This window comes from Crocodylus porosus, unplaced genomic scaffold (genome assembly GCF_001723895.1).
Source record: "Crocodylus porosus isolate Cpor-Errol unplaced genomic scaffold, CroPor_comp1, whole genome shotgun sequence".
In the NCBI taxonomy this organism is placed as follows: Eukaryota; Metazoa; Chordata; order Crocodylia; family Crocodylidae; genus Crocodylus; species Crocodylus porosus.
In genome coordinates this window covers 1717212-1738073 of record NW_017728905.1, presented here as the reverse complement: position 1 = coordinate 1738073, position 20862 = coordinate 1717212, and the positions used below count along the sequence as shown (strand labels likewise).

The 20862-nt window shown below is 53.4% G+C and overlaps 1 protein-coding gene across 1 annotated transcript; it reads left to right on the top strand.

Annotated features, from left to right (window-relative positions):
* Nucleotides 1-243: 243 nt before the first annotated feature.
* MKNK2 (MAP kinase interacting serine/threonine kinase 2) lies at nucleotides 244-19147 on the top strand. The gene is made up of 12 exons (XM_019557040.1): nucleotides 244-535; nucleotides 1165-1266; nucleotides 1508-1605; nucleotides 3812-3891; nucleotides 4640-4713; nucleotides 5048-5152; nucleotides 5559-5614; nucleotides 6089-6184; nucleotides 11160-11354; nucleotides 11807-11971; nucleotides 12716-12759; nucleotides 13481-19147. The coding sequence occupies exons 1-12, from the start codon at nucleotides 370-372 to the stop codon at nucleotides 13737-13739; spliced, it is 1440 nt and encodes a 479-aa protein (XP_019412585.1). The 5' UTR covers nucleotides 244-369; the 3' UTR covers nucleotides 13740-19147.
* Nucleotides 19148-20862: the final 1715 nt, after the last annotated feature.

Genomic DNA, 20862 nt, shown 5'->3' with positions numbered 1-20862 from the left:
GCTCTGATTCCCTTGCTTGTTGGGTCACGGCGGGGTTGCCTCCGTACTGCAGGCCCGGTTATTTATTGGGTATTATGGGAATCCCAACCCTGCCCCCAAGTTGGCTGCAGCTTTGGGGAAGGCTATTTTTAGCAGACTCTGAGACTTCCTCTAGGCTGGTGTAAAAATGTGTGCGCGCGCGCGTGTGAAATGAGGTGCTACAGCAATTCCTGGTGCAAAGCCAGGTCTTGGGGTGGGTCTCCCTGGGGTTACAGTTCTGGCCCAGCTAATGGAGCCACCCCCATCTCCATAGGGACCTTGTTAGCAGGCAGACAGGCGGGGGTGGAGGTGCTCTGGGGGAGCAGACTGGGATGCGAAGACGTAGGATATATGGTGCAGGCACCCTGGGTTGCTGCCGGCTTGTTTATGGACCGGTCTCACTCGGTTCTCGTCTCTTCTCTTCTGATCCTCCAGGGGCAGAACCCATTCGACCTGGAATTCGCCCAGACAAGTCACCTGGAATCCGTCTTCAACTTCGAGTGCCCAGCCCGCCCCGGTGAGCGGCAGTACAGGCAGGGCCTTGCTTTAATCCCAGTGGGGGCAGGGGGTAGAGGCCGGCATGTTGTTAGCTCTGGTTCCCTTCCACCCTCCATTGGGCTTCTTCTCATGGTCCTTTCCTCCTCCCTCTTCAAAACCAACTCTCCAATACCAGTGTGGTGGCAGCTTGTAGTGGAGGTACAAATACCATCTGCTGTGGTGCACATTGAAGAAGGTGCTTGAGCATAGGCCAGACCTCAGGTGTGTGGCATCCTTGGTGTCCCTGAAGTCCAGGGGCCTGGGCAGTCGCTTGGACACACGTCAAAGATGCATATAAATCCCAGAACATGCGGCAAGCTTGGGTGCCACCTTGCGATTCATCAGGACCTTGCTTCCTGTCTAACCCCTTCCAAAAAGCCCCGTTGGGTCCAGAAGTGTCTGACCCAGCCTCTCTCCTCACTGTTCATTAAGCTGGTGTCTTGTTTGCCACTCACTTGAGGCTCCTGGGAGCTGGGTCAGTATTTATGTGGCATGAAATGCCATCCGTTCTCGTATTCCCAAGCGAGAGGTGAATGCAGAGGGGAGTGTTGGGCTGTGCAACCACTTGCGTGGTGTTAATGCTGTCTGGATGGCTTTGGTTTGGGACAGACATGCCTTCAAGTCAACCCATCGATATCCCCGACGCCAAGAAGAGGAACAAGAAGAAGAAACGGTGCAGAGCTACAGACAGCTTCTCAGGGCGTTTTGAAGGTGAGTGGTGTGGGGGGTCCTGGGCCTGGGCTGCTCTTGCAGATGTTGCTCCAGGCTTGGGGGTTTTGAACTTGGAGAAGCTGTTGGGGGGCAGAGAGATGCATTCAACAACAGCTGGGTTGGGGGGGGGCTGTTGTAATCCCGTGTCAGGGTGTATGCACTGAGCACTGGGCTAGATGCAGCTTATGCAGGTCTTTCCCAGAATTTGTACAGGAATGAGAGCCTTTCTTTCCCCCCACAGATGTTTACCAGCTGCAGGATGAGGTGCTCGGGGAAGGAGCCCATGCTAGAGTCCAGTCCTGTGTTAATCTCATCACCAACAAGGAGTATGCAGTGAAGGTAAGGGCTTGGAGAGGCCTTGGGCTTCAGGGTGTGAGTCTGAACTAGGACTTGGGGACTGAAGTTCTAGCCTTATCAGTGATGTTTGTCCTATAGCTTCCCCTGTCTTCTTTGTGCCTCAAGTTTCCACTGTCCCCTACCTGTCTTGCCTATTTAGACACCTGCAGAGGGGTGTCTGTGTCCATACAGCACCTGGCACAGTGGAGACCTGAGCAGTCTATAGCTGTAATACAAGTAATGGTACAGGAAAGGCAGCAATACCCCTAGAGTAGGAGGTGGGTACGTCTCTGTAGGACTGGTAGTCTCCAAACTCAGGGCTGCTGGTAAGGGAGTTTGGCAGGCTAATGTAGTGTCTGTAAAGCGTGTTGGGATTCCCAGAGAGGCTGGACGTAGAAGCGGAGGTGATAGCATGAGACACACCAGACTGCTTGCTTTGGGCGTCTTGACGCAAGGGTGCAGCGTCCGGGCAAGGAGGTGGGAACCAGAACAGGTCTCGGCAAGCTGGAAACTGCTGACGCTGCAGTGTCTGGGATTGGGAGACACCGCGCAATGTGGAGTTTGAGCTTTAAAAATCATCCTGCTAGATTAGAGAGTAAGGATTGGGGCTCATGCTGACCCAGCGCTTGGGGGCTCCCAGCTTGCTTCCAGTGCTCCTCTGCACTACTCCGTGGGAGCACTGCAAGCAAGTGAAATGCTTCACGGGGGCGCTGAGCAGAGCTGGCACTGCCCCAGACAAAAGCGACTCCTGTTCTGTGGAACTGGAGCAGCAGCAAGCAGAGGGACTGGCTGGCGCGCCTGGTACCCGGCTCCTATTGGCCTCCCAGTGTGGGGCTGCAGTGCGGTGGCATCTGGGTGGAAGGGACGGGACTTGGCTGGGCGCGTGGGGGGGGCAGGGCCGTGACCTCCCGAGAGGGGGAAGTGCGTTCTGTTTTGGAGGAGAGCAGCTGTGGCTGTTGGCGAGCGGCAGTCTCTTGGGGATGTCCTTGCTTTGGCTGGAAGCCTCAAGCCAAGCGGCTTGGAGAGGAAACAATGCAGCCCTTCTCTAGCGGCTCGGGAGCGTCTCATGCCAGGGAGCGCTGAGGGCTGTAGTCACGGAGCCGGGAATCTACGCTTCCCCCTGCAGCGCTTTTTTTTTTTTTGCCCTGCAAAAGCTGCACCCTTCTAGCTCGGGCTCCTGCATCCTGAGCCTTCCCAGGGAGCAGCTCTGCTGGGGTGGGGCAGTGCCTGGACCTGCTGTCCAGCCTGCACCTGAGGCTCTCAAGTCCCCCTGCAAACCCGAAACGTCTTCAGTCCTGGGGGCTGGGAAGCCATCTTCTCCACAGTGCAGGTGGGGACATGGAGACGCTGTGGGAAGGGACTTGTCAGAGGTCACAAAACCATCCAGTCGCTGATAAGAAACCAGGAGTCCTCCCCCAGCCCCTGCATGTCACGCCCCGTCCTTGAATGGAGGGTTTACAAGTCTTCACCTAGAGCTCCCTGCGCTGGAACGGCTCTGCAAGAAGCTGCATTGCAACCTCTGTCCTGCTGTTGTAAAATCCAGAGCCCTTCCCTGCACCCACTGGCCACTTTGCATTTAGTCCGGCTTGGCTCGCGCTGAGCTCCGGCCCGGATAATCTTGTGCCTGTCTGCCAAAGGAGGCCCTGGCAGAGCAGGAGGAGGGAAGGGCCCTTATCTCTGCAGCCTGGCTTCCAGGCCTGGCCTTTGAAGTGTGCTTTGCCGGCATGAGTCTTTGTTTGCCTCTCCCTGGAAGAAGGGTGGCTCCTCCCCTGTGCTGGAGGGTGGGGAGGAGAAGCTGGCATGCCCAGGGCTGTCACCTCCCTGAGGGGTGGGATGGACCTAGGCTGGAAGGAAAGGCGCCTCCCCTGCAGCTGGTTAACCCCTTCCTGCAGCCATCACCTTGCAGCCCGTCGAGCACTAGGGAGGGCAGCTTGCTCCAGTGATGTGCTGCCAGGTTGTGTGGAGGGGGATGCCACGCGGCCTGGCAACCGGCAAGAGGCTCTTGTATAAGTGGTCCAGCATTGTACGGCCTGCGAAGGGAGAGTGCTGCAGGCAAGGAGGTCAGGGCCTGAGGCTTGGTGCGGTTCCCCCGGGACCCTCTGGTTTCCTTCTCTCTGCCAGGCCTGCTGGGCTGGTCCGAGCCTGGCTCCCCCGTGCAGTGCAAAGAGCCCCGTCCCCATCTCAGCCTTTCTCTTCATTTCTGTTTCAGATCATCGAGAAGCGCCTTGGACACATCCGGAGCCGGGTGTTTCGGGAGGTGGAGATGCTGTATCAGTGCCAAGGACACAGGTGTGCTGGGGCTGCTGCGCTTGTGCTGGGCTGGGGACCCCCAGGGCTTGCTGTTCCTGCAGCGGGGCGAAGCCTCCTTCACCAGCTAGCTGAGATCCTCCACGTACTTGCCCACTCTCTGGAGGATCAGGTTGCCTCCAGCCACGCCATTGTGGGCTCTTGGAGAGCACCCCCGGGCTCCTTCAAACTTTTCCTGTGGGTGCGGGGAATCGGTCTTGCTGCAGCTGGCTCGGCTGTAGGGGAGCAGCTGAATGACATTAGGCTGGGAGCTGTTTCTCAAGATGAGTCTGAAGGGCTCCCGGGCATACGGTCTTTGGGGAAGTGGATACGCTTTGTGGACGGTTTGGTTTAACTGCCGCAGAATGGGGAGAGTAGCCCGTGGCTCCATGTTAACCGTCCTTCCTAGGAAAATGCTGAGCGGTGCCGTTTCTCAAGAGCAGCCTGTTGGCCAAGGGAAGAGTCTGCTAGCAATTAGGGCTGCGGTAGAGATAAGCCATCTACCAGGGCACTGGGGAAAATGCTCCCCGCCCAGCTGTGGGTCCAAGTCTTCTGGTCCCAGTAACTGAAACCCAGTTCCCTTTTCGGCACACGTCCCGTGTATACATGCCCGGGCGGCTGTCCCCTGGGCAATCGGCTTTAGTGAGAGAGCTGGTGATACAGCAGGCCCCTGTCAGTGGCTGGGAAGCAAAGGGTGGGAAGCTTGTTGGCGTAGACAGGTGGTTTGATCGTCCTCTTGCCCCTTTTCCAGAAACGTCTTGGAGCTGATAGAGTTCTTTGAAGAGGAAGACAAATTCTACCTGGTGTTTGAGAAGATGCGAGGAGGTAAATGTCCCAGCAGGGTTTGCCTTCGCTCCTATAATGCCATTCACCTGTGTTGGTGGTAGGTAGCTACCGATGCACTGCTGCCCAGGCATAGGTCCCTTGTAGCCATCGCTGGCACATGAAGCCCTCCAAGCTCGTGCCGTCTACCAGGGCTGAGGCCCTTGGCCGTGCAAAACCCCTGATCTCGGCTCTGACGGGTGTTACGGGGATGGGCTCTGGAACCAGAGCCCAGGCGACAGGCGGTGGCGTCCGTCTCTGCTGTGGGGCGGTGGTGGGAGACCGGTATGGAAAGGTGCAGATTTGTTGTGGCTGACTCTTGTGGTATGCGCCGCAGGCTCCATCCTGACCCACATCCACAGGAGGCGCCACTTCAATGAGCTGGAGGCCAGCGTGGTGGTGCAGGACATAGCCAGTGCCCTTAACTTCTTGCACAACAAAGGTAGGCAGCGCACAAGCCGCGCTCTGGGAATAGGCAGCAGCGAGGGGAGACCAGAGCTAGAGGGACGCTTGTTCTTGAGCCGGCCGCCAGTGCTCTCGTCGGGCTTGTGAGATCCTGGCTGCCTCTGCCCCATAGCCGTTAAAGCATGGGTTTTATCAGAGCATGGAGTGGGATGGGGACTTGGTCCAGCGTCAGGTGTATGCTTCGGGCCCCGAAGAGACGAGGCGTTGAGCTCTGCCAGCTGCTTGGAGCGCCAAGGGGGCTCGGCCCCCCACGCCAGTCGCTGTTGTACCGCCTGGTGAGCCCCAGAGCAGTGATCGTGGTTGCAGCTTCCTGTTGCTGATGCTTTTGGGGGGCCCTGGGAAGCTGCTGCCCCTGCTGACCTGGGATTTCTCATTTGTAACAGGGATAGCGCACAGGGATTTGAAACCTGAAAACATTCTCTGTGAGAGTCCCAATCAGGTGAGTGGCAGGCGTGGGCACCTGGGCACAGGTGGAGACCGTGGCCGGATCCTTTTTGGTCCGGGCCTGGCCGGAGCTGGGACGGTCTGGGAGATAGTGGAGGGGACTGGGGTGGTCGGCTGCCTGCTCTTCCCCTGGCAAGACGTAGCTTGAGGCCCGCAGAGAGCCCAGGTCTACCTTCACCACGCAGGGGGTGGGAAGGGGGATGGAATCGGGAGTTGGGGAGATCACGATGCTTTACAGGGCAGTAGATTTAACCTCTTAACTCTAGGTCTTAATTTGTTAGGATGGGATTTCACGGGGGAGGGGGGCATGGCTGGGACCAGGCACATGAGCTCCAGACTTGTGTAACTCGGCAGGTCTCCTGGTCCGCAGCCTGGATCCAGCGGGTCCCTTTTTTAGCACTGTGGGCTCCACCGACACCTTCCAGTTCTCTTTGGTAATAGGCTCCTGTGCTTCTTCCTCCTGCCCAAGGTTTCCCCAGTGAAGATCTGTGATTTTGATCTGGGAAGTGGTATTAAATTAAACGGTGATTGTTCCCCCATCTCTACCCCGGAGCTGCTCACACCAGTAAGTATCCTTGCCCCGGCCTTAATCTGGGTGGGGGTGGGGGGGAAGTGGGCCGACTTCCAGGAGTCTCGGGCTGCTTTATAGGCTTCTGGGAAGGCGACCAGCGCGGCGCATTTGTGGCGGGAGGCCTGACCTGATGCAGCCCCCCGGTCCTTCGCTCCTCTGCTGGTCCCACCCCCCCGCCCTGGAGCCCCAGCTGGACTTCTGGACCCGCCTCTGCTCTGGCACCAGCGTTGGCAGGCGGCTATTTTTAGTCTCTGGTTGAACTTGTTAGACGAGGCTCCGTTTGCGAGCCCTCCCACTTTGACTGGCCTGCACCAGGAATGCAGAGGCCTTTTCAGGGCTGGCTCGGCTCCAGCAGATTCCTGTTGCTGTTTTCCACCCAGAAGAGAGAGCATCCAGCGGGGGGTTGTCTGGAGGGGCCCTGGGAACTCGAGGCACAGCGCGGCATGAGGTCAGCTGGAAGAGTCAGCCCTCGCTTAGCCTGAGGACCTGGGGTTGGGCTTCTGCGAGCCGTGGTGAGAGGTCTGCAGGGATGGCCGCGGGGCTCAGGAAGGGACCCCGGGCAAGGCGGGTGTTGGAAAACCAGAGCTTGGGAAAAGCAGGGCTGCTTGTAAGCCCCCCACAGCCATAGGAAAGGGGGAAGCCCGTCGGCTGCTCCGTGGCTGGAAGCCCCGAAGGCATCGGGGAGGGCCTCTGCCTGCCACGGAGCAGGCTGGCATTACAGGCGCCCCTTGCGGGAAGCCCACCAGGCGCTCGGGACGCGGCTCACCGCCCCGGGGCCTTGCAGGAGGCTCCGGGGCTCCAGTCCTCAGCAGCCTGCTGCATTATTCATGGCTCCTGGAGCCTCTGCAGGCGGGAGTGCGTTCTAGAAAGGGAGACTCGGGTTACATAATGCTCTTTAGCAAGCCCCGCGTGGCTGCTCATTAGCTGCTTCTAAGTTGGGGGGGGCGGCGAGGGGGTGGCACACCGCCAGGCCAGCGCTGATAAGTTAAAATCGAGCCCTAGCAACAGCTGGCCCTATTGGCGGTGGGGGAGGAGGCAAGGGAGGGCGGGAGCTGTTCTTCCCCGTGTAAGCTTGCAGAAGTGGGTCAGACGCGGGGACATGGGTGCGTGGGGGAGGGCTTTCACGGCAGCAGTGTGTGTTGGGGGGAGGTGGGTGCGGAGAGGTCTTTTGTCAGGTCAGACTTAAGGCCAAAAGGGCCTGGGTCCCGTGGATCTGGTCCCATCCCCTGCATAATGCAGGCTGGAGGTTGCCACCAAGGGAATCGCCACCTTTTCTCGGCTCCGATCCGCAGCCGCTGCCTTGAGCCAGGCTCTGAGCAGCCGGGTGCGTGGATGCCGGAGGCCCCCCCCGGGCAGCGTGAGCAGGGGACTTGCTGGATCTCGCTCGCCTGTGCAAACGCCGCCGGCTGCATGCAGGCAGGCGCCTGGGAAGCAAGGCCTTATCGGCGGGAGCAGAGGTTTCAGCTAGCGGGGGTGTTGCCACCACACCCTGGTGTTTACTGGCGCGGAGGTCAGGTCGGGGTCACGTGCTGAGGCTGATGCAACGCTTGCACGGGATGGGGAGGCGGGCGCTGGGATCGGGGCGCCAACTTGGACGAGCCGCCCAGCTGGGGAAGCTGGGCGGGGGTGGGAATCGAGCAAGCTGCTCCCTGCCGCCTAATCCTGAATCCACCCAGTCCCCGTGGCGAAACTCCTTGGCATCGCTGGGCCCTGCGCGCTCGGCGCTGCTCGGCGCTCTGCTTTGCATGTGCCCCCCCCCAGTGCCATTTATACCACCTCCACTGCAGCTTCTCGGCAGGAAGTTCTGCTTTCAATTTCCTCTGCAAAGGGGAGCGGTGGTGGGGGATAGGGAGCTGGCCTGGGCCCCAAGGCCGAGTGCCAGCGGCGGCTGCAGCTTTGCCTGGGGCTCATGGTTTGGAGAATTGTTTTGTTTCCCTCCCCCCCCCTTTTCTGTGGCATCAGCTGTTCTGCGCTGCCGAGGCCTCTCCTGACACACAGGCGATTATCTGATCCTGGCGGTTTTCTTTCTCTCGTCACAAGGCCCGTGTGGGCTGATGGGTCACGTGAGCTGGAAAGCCCCAGACAATCCCTGGCAGGGATGGAGGGCGGGGGGATGGGCCGCAGCGAAGCAGGCCTTGCAGACATCTGCAGCTCTGGTTACATCAGCTGATTAACTCCTCCGCTTCCTGCTCCGTCTCCACCGTAGGGCGCCGGCCCCGGGGCTGCTCGCTGCGCTGAACTGTGGTGCCCGCTGGGTGCCAGGAGCAGCCCTACCAGCCTTGTCCCTTCATCGGCTGCAAGCTGCCTGATCTGCCCTTGAGACGGGAGGCTTTGCGTCCCCCGTGACAGCAAAGCGCTGGCCTGTGGCCAGAGCCGCGGCCTCCCCGGGCCGACCAGCCTGGCCCGTTTGTGGGAACAGGTGGAATAGGGTTGTCTTTCCAGTCCAGGAGCTCGTTGCAGGGAACCTCGTCCCCTCCCTGGGCAGGGCGTGTTGTCCTCGTCAGTATACTGAAGGCTTTGTGTCCTGGCGAGGGTGGCACAGGGCTGCGTGATCCAAGCTGCCACATCAGCGACATCCACCTTTGGGAGATCAGGTGGAGGGGTCACGTGGGAGAACGGAGCTCTTCCATCTCCAACATCTGATTCTTGCACGAGGGATGCTGGGCGTTTTCCTACGACCGCGGCTCCACCGTGGAGAGCGCCTCGGTGGGAATATTTACACGGGGGGTGGGGAGGATGAGTGGACTGACAAGGCAGACCTTTAAGCCAGGATAACTCTACCCCAGCTGCTGGAGAATTACTCTGAAGAATCGGAGGTAAAATCTTCCCGTGCAAGCTGTGCCACTGTCTGCTCCTATCGGCCTGCTCCTTTGCTAAAGGCAAAGGTGCTGTCATTGCCACCTACTGTGTGAGCTACCCTGGGGTAGTTGTGCATCTGTCCGTTCCTGATCCTGGTGTCATTTGTAGCAGCCTGCAACTTCATATACATGACACTGGGCACGTCTACATGTGCTCTTTAAGGCATACTAACTTATTCTAATGCGCATTAAAGCATCACAGAAAACATGCTCTTTTGCTAACGTGCATTAAAATAGGCTAATATGCATTCTTTTCACCATGGAGGTACTAGATTTAATGCGCATTAATGAACTTGTAGACGCGCCCACTGGGTGGCTTCTTCTCCCTTCTCCCCATTTGCTGTAGTCGGGAGGGCAGCAGGAGCCTGCAAAAGGAAGGTGCTAACTTCAGGAGGAAGAGCTGGGCACGGATGGGATGGGCAAGATGATCTTTTGTGGAAAGTCGGGCCTCCCCAGCGCAGCGCCCGCTGAGGGTAGAGCTGAGGCATGAAACCTGCTGGAAATGTTTTGTGACTTGATCTGAATTGTAACAAGCAGGCACAAATAGTTTGAGGAGAAGAGGAAGGGCCAACCTTCTGGTTCAGGAAGTGGGCAGCAACTTGGGATCTGGCTTTGATTTCCCAGCTCTGCCATAGATGTCCTTGGGCAAGTCATTTTCCTTCTGCTCCTCGGTTTCCTCACCTGTACCATCAGGTCAAATACTACCTGAGCTTCACTTGCTCTGGGGAGATGATCCATTACTGTGGTCATGGGGTTGGACCTCAAGGCACCTCAGCTAGCTTGTGGCCTGTCTTTGTGTGCATGGGGTTGATTTGCAGCTGGCGAGAGAATCAAGTCTAAGACTGCTCACTAATTCCAGACCGTGTCCAGGGACCGAATTGATGCATCCTTTGTCTCCGTCGGGGCACCTGAGTGTCTTTGCCTTGTGCTTCCTTTCCCCTCGGACCACGGGGTGGTCTCAGAGCCATGTAGCGTGCTCCTGTTTTTTGTTGGCGTGCCTGGATCCCAGGAGACCCTGTTTACAGCCCTTCCAGGAAAACTGGGGCTGTTTATAGGTCCTGGTCATCATCTTCTGCCAAAGTCTGTTTTTTTGGAAAGAAGGCCCCAAAGGGCAGAAAGTCTTTTTTGGGCTGTCTCCCTGTGAGCCTCCAGCTGAAGCCCCACAGCTCTTGGCAGCCTTGCACCGAGTTTCCTCTTCCGCTTGCTTGTCTTTAGTGTGGACAGCAGACGGGTTGGGATTGTGCATGTGTGTGCATACGTGCTTCAGAGGTAATCTTGAGACCTAGAGGCTTGTGTTTACAAGTGCGATTGAAGGGTCTGGAGAACAAGATACAGCAGTTTTTCAAGAGGTCCTGAGATGCTGCATTACTCTATGCCTCTGATCTTGAGCTGTGGGAGCCCATCGATGACCTTCAAATAAACGTCTGCTGTTTTAGCCGGGGAGAATCCCAGTGCTTGGCCAGGAGCTTTGCCCTTCAGATCTGTGTGCACAGAGATCTGGTGCCCTGCACCCTTCAGTGGCTTTTTTTCCATCTTCCCTTCAGCACAGATGTTCCTTGCTCTTTCCCAGGTTGCTTCTGGCTGGTGCAGCGTGGCCTGCTTGGGCCTTGCTTCACTGCCGGCTCAAGTGTAATTGTTGTTGTTGTTATGAATATGATTAGTATTATTATGCATTAGGGTGGACTTGGCCTTCAGGCAATATTGTCCACTGATTGCAGGGTTTGGAGCCGGGTGTAGCGAGGGGGAGTGCTGCAACTCCTCTCTGCTGATGTTTCTCATCCACCTGAGGCCTCACCTGCTGGTTCCCGAGGGCTGATCACGCAGTACTTGTCTAGGCTGGGGACAGCTGTGTCCGCCCTGGGCTCAGGCTGTCTGAGTTAACTCAGCCGGGTTCTCACGCTGCCGGTAATCCCGAGTCACTGGTGTTTGGGTTGCAACCTGCCAGGCATGGGGCTTGAAGCTGGGGATCTTAATCCATTAGCATCTGACTGAGCTTTGGTGCCCAAATAGCATGGGGCAGCTGCAGTCTGGATTTGCCCTTCACTGTTCAGTAGGCCCAGCAGCCAGGGCCTGACTCTGAGTGACCTCTGCCCTGCTCTCTTTCTCCGCAGTGTGGCTCAGCAGAGTACATGGCTCCTGAAGTGGTGGAGGCCTTCAACGAGGAGGCTTCCATCTACGATAAGCGTTGTGACCTGTGGAGCCTGGGTGTCATCCTGTACATCATGCTGAGTGGCTACCCGCCCTTCGTGGGCCACTGTGGCACCGACTGTGGCTGGGACCGTGGTGAAGCGTGCCAGACCTGTCAGGTGAGCTGGGGCTGCCTGCAGCCCTCTGCTAGCACTGTACTCCCTTCGCTACCCCCAGCAGCAGGTCATTGCTCTGCAGGGCTCGCAGCACTCGCCACATCCCTCCAGCTAGACTCAAAGAGGAGTCGGGCTGGAAAGGACCTCCGGAGGTCAGCTAGTCCTTACCCGGGGTATCAAAGTGTCCCCCCCGTGGCTTCCACTGGTTGAAGAGCGGTTTCTCCTAGGCACTAAGTCTCGCTGGCCGCCTAGGGCAGGTTTTATTGTACCTATGGCATCTTCATCCCCCACACGCAGGTACCTCTCAGCAGGGCTGGGGAGGCTGCTGATTCTCTGCGTAGCTTCAGATCTCCCAGTCCCCAGGGGAGAGGCCACGTCCTAGGTCTAACCAGACCAAAATAAACACTTGTTTCTTCTAAAAAATGAACTTGGATCCCTTCCCTTTTCTCCTCCAGAACATGCTATTTGAGAGTATCCAGGAAGGGAAGTATGAATTTCCTGACAAGGACTGGGCCCACATTTCTTTTGGAGCCAAAGACCTAATTTCCAAGCTGCTGGTTAGAGATGCCAAGAAACGGCTCAGTGCGGCCCAAGTCCTGGAGCATCCTTGGGTGCAAGGGGTGAGTGCTGCCTTTCTCCAGTATCTTGGCTCGGGTGGTTTCTGCAAGAGCCTTATTCATGCAGAAGGCACAGTTGAGGAATGTCCCAAGAGGTTCCTGTGTGGCTTTTTTAAGAGGTCTCGCCTGTCTCCTTCCCCTTCCTTCCCTGTGAGCTCTCAGCGTGCTTGACCATCAGCCTCCTGCTCCCCTGAGGGAACAGTGGTCAGCAGAAGAACAAGGGTAGCACCGGGGTCTCAGGACTCCTGATCCTGGCTTTACCACAAGATTGTCCCTGTCTCAGAATAAAGAAGTTAGATTGACCGAGCCGCCCTAAATGATGAAGCTTTGCTAATGCAAGATGCAGATATGTCTCGGGTACTTGACTGGCCCTATTATTATAACATCTGAGTGCCTCATGGTCTTTAACCTATTGATTTTTCACAGCGCCCTTGTCTAGCAGGGCACTGCTGTCATTCCTTCTTTGCCAGCAAGGACCTGAAATGCAGTGAGGCTAAGTGATTTGCCCAAGGCCACATAAGAAACCCATGGCAGAGCAGGGACTTGAATGCTTGTCTCTTCTGACCCAAGCTAATTCCCCTGTTGCTGGACTAGCAGTTTTCTAGGACAGCCCCACTTTGCGGGAGGCAGGATCATGAATCTTGATGTTCCTGTTGCCCACCTGGTGAGGTCACTGGACTCACACTTCTGCTCATGAGATGGGCTTCACTGCCTGGCTCTAAAGCGCTATTTTCTCTTTTTTTTCAGTGCGCACCAGATAACACCCTTCCGACCCCCATCATCTTACAGAGGTGAGTGCATCTGTCGGCTGCCCGTGCTGAGGTCGGGGCATTGTGGAACCACCTCCCTTGGTTGTGTTCAGCTCTTCTGCGCATGCAGGAGACCAGGACGCTGTGCAGTCACTGTTGCAATAGCAGCGTAGCACTTCAGGGCATGTTTGGTGACCTCTGCCATTTGGCTGGGAGAGAGACTAGCAGGGCTTTGGTCTTGCCCAGGCTTGCTCTTGTTGGGTGCAGTAAGGCGCTGCATTCCTTGGAGAGGGCTGTGTGGCCGTCTTACAGTTGCTAGCCTCCGCTGGGCTGATGAGGGGGGACAAGCAGGCTCCTATATGTGGGAATCCCGGGTCCCAGCCAAGCATGGGGCTGCAGGAGAGCAAGACGCTGGGGTGGTCTGGACTCGGGGCAATCAAGGAGATGGACCTGGGTTGGGGTAACAGCTGCCTGCGGATGCTGACGGGGCACTGATCAGTTCTCCAGCCCCCTGTGCCCCATGAGCGTGGCAGTAAAGCTTGCACGCTGTGCACCCGACTCTGCCCTGGCTCAAGGAGCTGAAGGGACCCAGAGTCCTTTTGTCGAGAAACAATAGCACGAGAACAGATCCTGTCTGAAACACCCCGGAGCCCAGCACCTGCTTTGTCCCCGGCAGCTGGGACATGGCTGGGAGCACAGACATCTGCAGCCCATCGCTGACCTCCCCCTGACCGCCTCGCCCTCCCCACTGTCTCCCCTCCAGGAACAGCAGTGCCAAAGAGCTCACCTCCTTCGCTGCCGAGGCCATTGCTGTCAACCGCCAGCTGATGCAGCATGACGAGGACGAGGAGGAGGAGGAGGCCCGACCAATCATCATCAAAGCTACCTCATGTTCGATGCAGCTGTCTCCCCCTTCGGAGTCCAAGCTGGCCAAACGGAGGCAGAAGAGCAGCATGACTAAAGGGGTGGCTGCAAACCAGTACCTGGTCACTCCCTTGGTCCTGGTGGGTGACCAAGCGTGATCACCTGCCATCGCTGCTCCCTGCTCTCTGTATATACGTATGTGCTGTATCTGTATGTCTCTTCTTTTTTTTTTTTTTTTTTTTGAAATGCTGTTGCTAGCTAGCAACAAGGTCAGGACTCTCTCCTATTGGCTGGTTTCCAAGGTTACACTGATCTTGTAAATCTGTTTTTGGAATTTTTGTTCTTTTTTTGTTTGTTTGTTTGTTTGTTTGTTTGTTTGTTTTATAAACAAAAAAAGGTATTAAGTCAAGCGTGAGGTTCCTTCACCCAGGGCACATTCAAGGACATTGAACAGATGATAGATGATTTTTCTCTCTCTCTTTCTCTTTCTCTTTCTCTCAACTCTCGATTTCTCCTTTTTTTTTTTTTTTTCTACACCAAAGGACTATTTGTATATGCGGCTGCTTTTACGACTTCAGCTCATTTCATACTGTGAAAAAAAAGACAAAAAAAAAAAAAAAAAAAGACCCTTGGTCATATTTTCAACAGCAACAGGAAAAACAAAAGTAGCATTTTAATGTTTATTTTCCTACTTTGCTGCAGGTTTCTCCCTGGATTTGGACTTAGTAGATTCAACCATGGGTAGCTCTGTCTTGACTTTTTTTTTTTTTTTTTTTTTAACCACAAATTCATTCCAAAGCTGAATTGGACTGCTCTTCAATAGCCTAACGAGAGGATTCTTCATGCTTCTGGCCTCTCGGAAAGGAGGGGTAGGGAGAAGGATAGTCTTGAATTCAAGAGCCTATTTCCCCCACCCTTTCCCGTGCTGTGTTGACTCCAAAACACAATGAAACATTGCAGTATTTCTCTTGTTTTAAGGGAGAAAGTCTGACAAACCATCATTTAGGAATTATCTGGTGTAGATAGTCTCTGCTTGGCATTGCATGGTGGTCCCCTGGCATTGGAAGGGGATGTGATGGCAAAGGCATGTTCTCTGGTCCTGGGGATGAAGTACCCTTGGCTCTGGCTGAAGTACTCAGGAGCTGGGGGCGCTCAGCATTGTCAGGATTGGGCCTGAACTTTGGAGAAAAGCATTGTGCTGGCAGATGGATTTGTGACTCAAAGGGAGCAGAGACCTGTTCTGCCAAGTGTGACTTTTTTTCCTCTCTGCTTGCATTTCAGCTCTGCTCCCTGCTCCTGAGTAAGCTATTAAACCACTTTTTTTAGTTTTTTAAATTTAAACAGCCTAGTTGCTCATTGCAAAAGCAAATCTTGCTTGATTTGGGCATTTAGTAATGTCTTCCTCTGCTCCCCTTGTTCCTGCCCTGTCTTCTAGGCTTGGGGTAGAAGCTGAGCTGTACCTGCCAGATACTTCCTGGGGGTTAGATGGTTTGCCAGGTTACAGCTCAAAAGGGGGGGGAAAAAAACCCAAATCTCTCCCAGGCTTCTGAAATGTTAATGTTCAGAGTTAGGAAGTAACTCTGCATTTCGGATCTGATTCTGCACCACTGACCTCCAAGGAGGCTTTGCCTTGGACTTTGGTGGGAGCAGGATTCGGCCTTATCTGAGAGGTGGGAGTGCACATATGTTTGTGTGTGTGTGTTTGTGCAGAAGGTGATGGTGATGGATCTCCAGCAGATATTAACTTCCTTTGGGGAAATTGCTAAAAGTGGCTGGACTCGCTGTAGTGGCAGGATGGGCTCCAGACTCCTGATTTTTTTTTTTTTTTTTCAATGCAAGTGTGGCTGGCAAAACCCCTTTATTTGTAATATGGTGCTTTTCTAAAAAGAAAAAATGCGCTTGCTTTCCGTAAGTGCTCCAGGGCAGTGAACTGACTCTTCAGCAGTAGGATCTGAAATGGAAATCTGAGTTTGAAGTGCCTCTGCTTCTTGGGGAGGTAAAAGTGAATATAAAGAGATGTTTCAGCATGGGCCGTGTTGCTTACGTGGATGCCATGCCTTGGTCGATCTTATCAAGGGTTCGCCTTCACAGGGGAGGAGATGCGAATTGAGGTGTGATCACAATTCGGGTCTTAAGCGGATATAGAAATCTGTCTGAGACTTGGCTGAAACAACTGAATGGAGAGGATTGCCTTGGAGAGGTGGATTCATGCAGTCATGTTTCACCAACGTGGTGGGTGGGATGGGCAAGTCTGTGCCCATACGCTAAAGCAGGTTCAGGCTCTGGGCTGGACGGACTGTGTACTAGCAGGAGGAGGAATGTAACACTAATACCTGAAGGCTGGAGTGGCAGGGGAGAATGGACTCAGGAAAGGCTCTGGGTGTGCGGACGTTGAGTTTTTGGGTGGAGGAACCTAAAAAGAAACGGGTCAGGCCAGCAGACCTCCCTCTGTGAGGTCTAAAATGGAGTCATGGAGGAGGGTATCAGGGCTCTAATTCACCACTCCATCTGCAGGCTGCTTCTGGTCTTTGGGTGCGGGGAGGAAAAAATTCCTGTAAAAACGGGACTTTCCAACTGATTGGCCTGGGCTTGGGAAAAGGCTGCTGGGCATGCCACAACAGGGGCCCTAGGTGAGATGCAGAAATCATCCTCTCATTGAAATACCTTGTGCTTCCATTTATTGTGAGGTCTCAGTCCACTGCCCTGGTTCAGGCCAGCTTGGGGCTCCTTCCCTTCATTTGCTTGTTCCTTTTGAGTATGATGGACCTCCTCTTCCAGAAGCTTTGCCACCAGAAGCGGGTTGGTGGAGGATGTGTGGCTTGGTGGAGGCCGCGTGCGCGCCCAGCGCTTCGAATTGAAGCTGCAAAGCATTGGGCTTGGCTCGCCTCCTGTTGCACCAGCACAAATAGGGAGCAACTCCACTGGGTTCAACCCATCTGCTATCGGAGTGAGTAAAATGAGTGGCTTCTTTCTGATCTCCTCCCAACCCTGCATCTCCTGGAGCAAAGATTCTGGCCTCCAAATTCAAGCTGGCTGTGGGGAAGATGCACCCCTGTTAATTGGTGGTCTCCCCACCTTTCCCACCCCCACCCCCCTCCAAAACTGGATGCTTCAATCTTTATGTGTTAAAAGCAGCCATAAGCTTGTATCATGGGCACAGTTGGAAGTTACTGGAGCCTTTGCTTTGAGTAGAGCCCAGCCCTTCTCCCCCGAATTCTCAAGTCAAGCTCAATACTTTCTCTGAGAAGGAAGTCCTGTGTTTTTGAAGACTGCTGACAGCAATACTATGCAATACATGTTTTGTTCATTTAGGAGGGTGATTGTGAGTAATGCAGGGATAAAGTAATCCTTGTGCTTTTGGATCTGGATGATGCTTTGGTGAGGGAGGGGAATGTGAATCGTGACCCCTGCTGATCTTTTCGGCACAAGCAGTTTCATTTTGTTGGGAAGTGAAACATCCAGCTCCAAAACCAACACTTCTCACTTGGGATTTCCAGCACATGAGCGGGTGCCTGCTTCACCTTCTAGGACTCTGGGGTGACAAAGGGATTTGGGGGAGAGCTGCATTGGAAGCAAGGCGGGGGGGGTCCCACACCTCAAAGCAGGCTGCAGTACTCTGAAACCCTCTTCAACAATCCATCTTGATTGTATGTTGTTACTTTTTAGAGCTTATTTTTGTTTTTATCAGTTGTAGATAATTCCTTGTTGTCTTATATTAAGAAATACTTGAATGATGTACAGTATGTGATGCCTTGAGCTGGTATTGTGAAAGCTATTGTAATGCTGCAGGTTGCAGCTTTTTTTTAAGGATCTTGGGAAGGGGATTATTGGGTTTTCCAAGATTTTTGTTGGCAAACAAAAGTTTTTTCCCCAGTTCCCACTCGTGAGACTTCTTTCTTCCTTTTTTTTTTTTTTTTTGTTTGTTTGTTTAATTGGCACTCCTGAAAGGGGCCTCCAAAGGGAAATGTACTGGGTTGGTTTTCTTTTGCCTCTTTGAAGGGCAATGAAGCTTCAGTGCTGCCCTAAGAAAGACAGGGATGTCAAGCCTGGGTTTCCTTTCATTTTCTTGCCAGAGGGTTTGTTGAAGATCTCCGGACCCGCTGAGGTTATCAGACTTCTAGCAGTTGACAGCTTTTGAGGATCCATGTCACATGAGCTTTGCTTTCTCTTAAGAGGGGAAAATTTTCTATGTCCCGAATAGCCAAAAGTCGCCTTTTGCTATTCAGCACAAATGTGGTACTTAACTCTCTCCTGGGCTTGTGAAAACGCCTTTTTTTTTATATAGATACAACAGACCCATTTTTCGGCTCATCGGAGACGGTGTCTAACAGCTTGTGCAGATGTTTATTTTAACCCCGCACCTGTTGAGCTGAGTGTTTTTAAATTTAAAAATCAATCCAAATTGGATCTGCTGACAGTTCCTCTTGCCCGGCACATCTGTCACAATCCCCGCCGTTCTCCTGACAGCCGCAGTCTTCCAGGAAAATCTGGGCGGTCGAGACCTGACTTTCTAATGAGAAGGAAATGCTTTTGAAGCAATCCTTTGAAAGAAGCAAGTAGACCCATCCAGTTACATTTCCCTTTGCGGGTTACCTTTTGTAAGAAGAACATTTCTTCTGAGAAACGTGTGGGCTCTGGTGGCCGGGGGCATGCTCGGAAGAGGGTTTATTTAAAAGCCTTGTACACCAAGGACCAGGAGATCAACTCTCATTTGGATATCTGGGCAAAGCGATTGCCCTTCCAGCAGTATTCAGTGCCCAGTAGCTTTCATTGCAAAATGTGGTGCCTACATGGGAGCTGTCGGGTGCTCAACTTTTTTGAAGACTCAGGCCCTTGGTGTGTTTTATGTTGAGGAGCTGGAAAGGATGCTCATGGAAGGTCCCCGATGGGGATGCCTCTCCCTCCCCCAGCTGTTTCCTCTCCCATGGTTGGTTTCCAAAGACGATGATGCTAAACCAGAATCTTTCTCCAGCACTTAAATTGTTTTAACCCTTTTCTTGTCAACATCCTTTTTTTTTTTTTTTTCTTTTACTTTGTACTTTTGCCCTCATTTGTTTTAAAAGCCTTTCTTTTCTTCTAAAGCATCTGTCTTGGAGACTATTGTCTTCAAAAAGTTTTTAGCTGGAAATTTAAAAAAAAAAAAGAAAAAAGAAAAAAAAATTGTTTTTTGGCTTCCCCCCGAGTTCTGTTCCTTTTGAGCGAATTAACTTAGAACTGGTTAGAAACTTTTACTGTGAATCCAACTTTTTATCAATCCAGGAGAAACTCTCTTCTCCACTTTACAATTGATGAAGACTGCCAAAGCTGGTTTGACATCAAGTCACATTAACGCACTGCTGGTTTGTACAATGGAAGCCTCGAGCCAGGGGCTGGTTTAAAAAAAAAAAAAAAACCACAAAAAAACAAAAAATAAAAACAAAAAAATATTAAAAAAACAAGCACTTTACTGTATGTACCAGGTGACCTGATACAGCTCAATCTAAGTTTTCCTTTATAACAATTGTTGATGCCAGAATTTTGTATTCTGTTTTGTAAGAATTTAATAAATGCGTTGAAACCTACCAGAGCACTGTTGTCGGGCTGGCTTTTTGATGCGTGGTTTGTGCTGCTCAAGCGCCTTTAAATGCCTCCTCGCAGCCTAGGACTCCGCTGTGCCAGGCACCGTACGAACAGAGCAAGTCCCTCCCCCAAGGAGCTCCCCACACCACCTTCTTTCTCTCTCTGTTAAAAAAAAAATCCCTAGAAAAATGTGCCGGTGGCAAGGATATTCACAGCTGTCTCTATACTTAAGCATTTAAATCCATGTTGCAGGAGGAGGGTTTAGTGATGCGATGGCTTGGGGTTGGTCGCACAGGGCTAAAAGTGCAAGTCTGTACAGCTCAAATTTTTAAAGAACCGAGTTTTGTGCCAGGGTCTGCAACAGAGTCCCATCCCCCCTGGGGGGGCGCGCTTCTGCTGGCCGAGCTCTGGTCTCATCCCACTTAGGAGCCTTGTATATTCTGCATCTGAATATCAAAGACAAATGGCCCAGTTTCTTTCTTCCCCTGCTTCTGCACCGATTCTTGAAGTCTGTGGGAGTTGTAGCTGCTTGGGCCTTTCTGAAAATCCATTTTCCTAAGCGATCGATTGGGCCATTTGCCTGCCCAGTGGGAGACTCCTTGCAGAGGTTCTGATTTTTCTTTCAGTGGGTGGCTGCGCAGCATTTGTGTAAACCCAATTCCCTTTGCAGGTTCAGTCATGGGTATCTCTTGTCTGTGAGTGACGGCGCGTAAATGAGAATGGGCCTAAATATGGATCTTGGGTGTCAGCCTAATTTAGATGCTCAGGTTTGCTGCCTAAATCACTCCTCCGAAGGCCAATAGTTACACAAGTGTGGTTTAGGCGAGAGGATGTGTGGCATGCTAACGACTGGCTCTTCCAGCACCTACTGGCATATAACGCTTGCCTGCCACTGTGCAGCGCATTGTGTGGATGTGCCCCCTTATCACCAGTCAACATGGTTTTTACCAACTAGTTATCAGAGCGTGCCTTCCATCAGGCCTGCTAACTGACCTTGAATTCAAGCCAGTTCAGAAAGAAGTGGACTGAGTAACGGTATAAATAGTCCTACTTCTGCATCTGCACCATCAGGTCTTCCAGTCTTTATCCTTGAGCCGGGGAGAGGTGGGTATGTCGTACAAGCCCCATGGTTGCTCCAGGCACTAGTATCCCTTCCAACTTGTCCAGCCAAAAAGCTGGAACAAAACAGAGACTCCAAAGCAAGGTGTACTAACGATTCATGCAGGAAACTTGCAGTGCTTATATCTCCTTCTGTTGCCTCTAATCCATGTTCTTGATTTCTGATGACTGTGTTCAGCAGCCAAAGTGGCACCTTTTCCATAGTGTCCTCAACAGGGGCTAAAAGGGATGATGATCTTCCACCTGAAGGATGTTTGAGAGGTGGGGGTGGAACAGTCTGCCAGCGGAGGTGGTTCAAGCACCTACATTGAACACCTTCAAGAGTAAATTGGATGCTTATCTCGCTGGGATCCTATGACCCCAGCTGACTTCCTGCCCTTTGGGCGGGGGGCTGGACTCGGTGATCTCCCGAGGTCCCTTCCAGCCCTGATGCCTATGAAATCTCGCTAGACCGTGCCCCCTGCTGGCTGTTCTTTTGCAGCGCTCGGGGATGCCATCATATGAGAGCATGATTTCTACATTTCCCTGGGACACTCTGAATTTTAATTAATACCTACAGCCCTCCATGGAGTGATGCATTATCAATTTGCAGCAGGCGAAGCT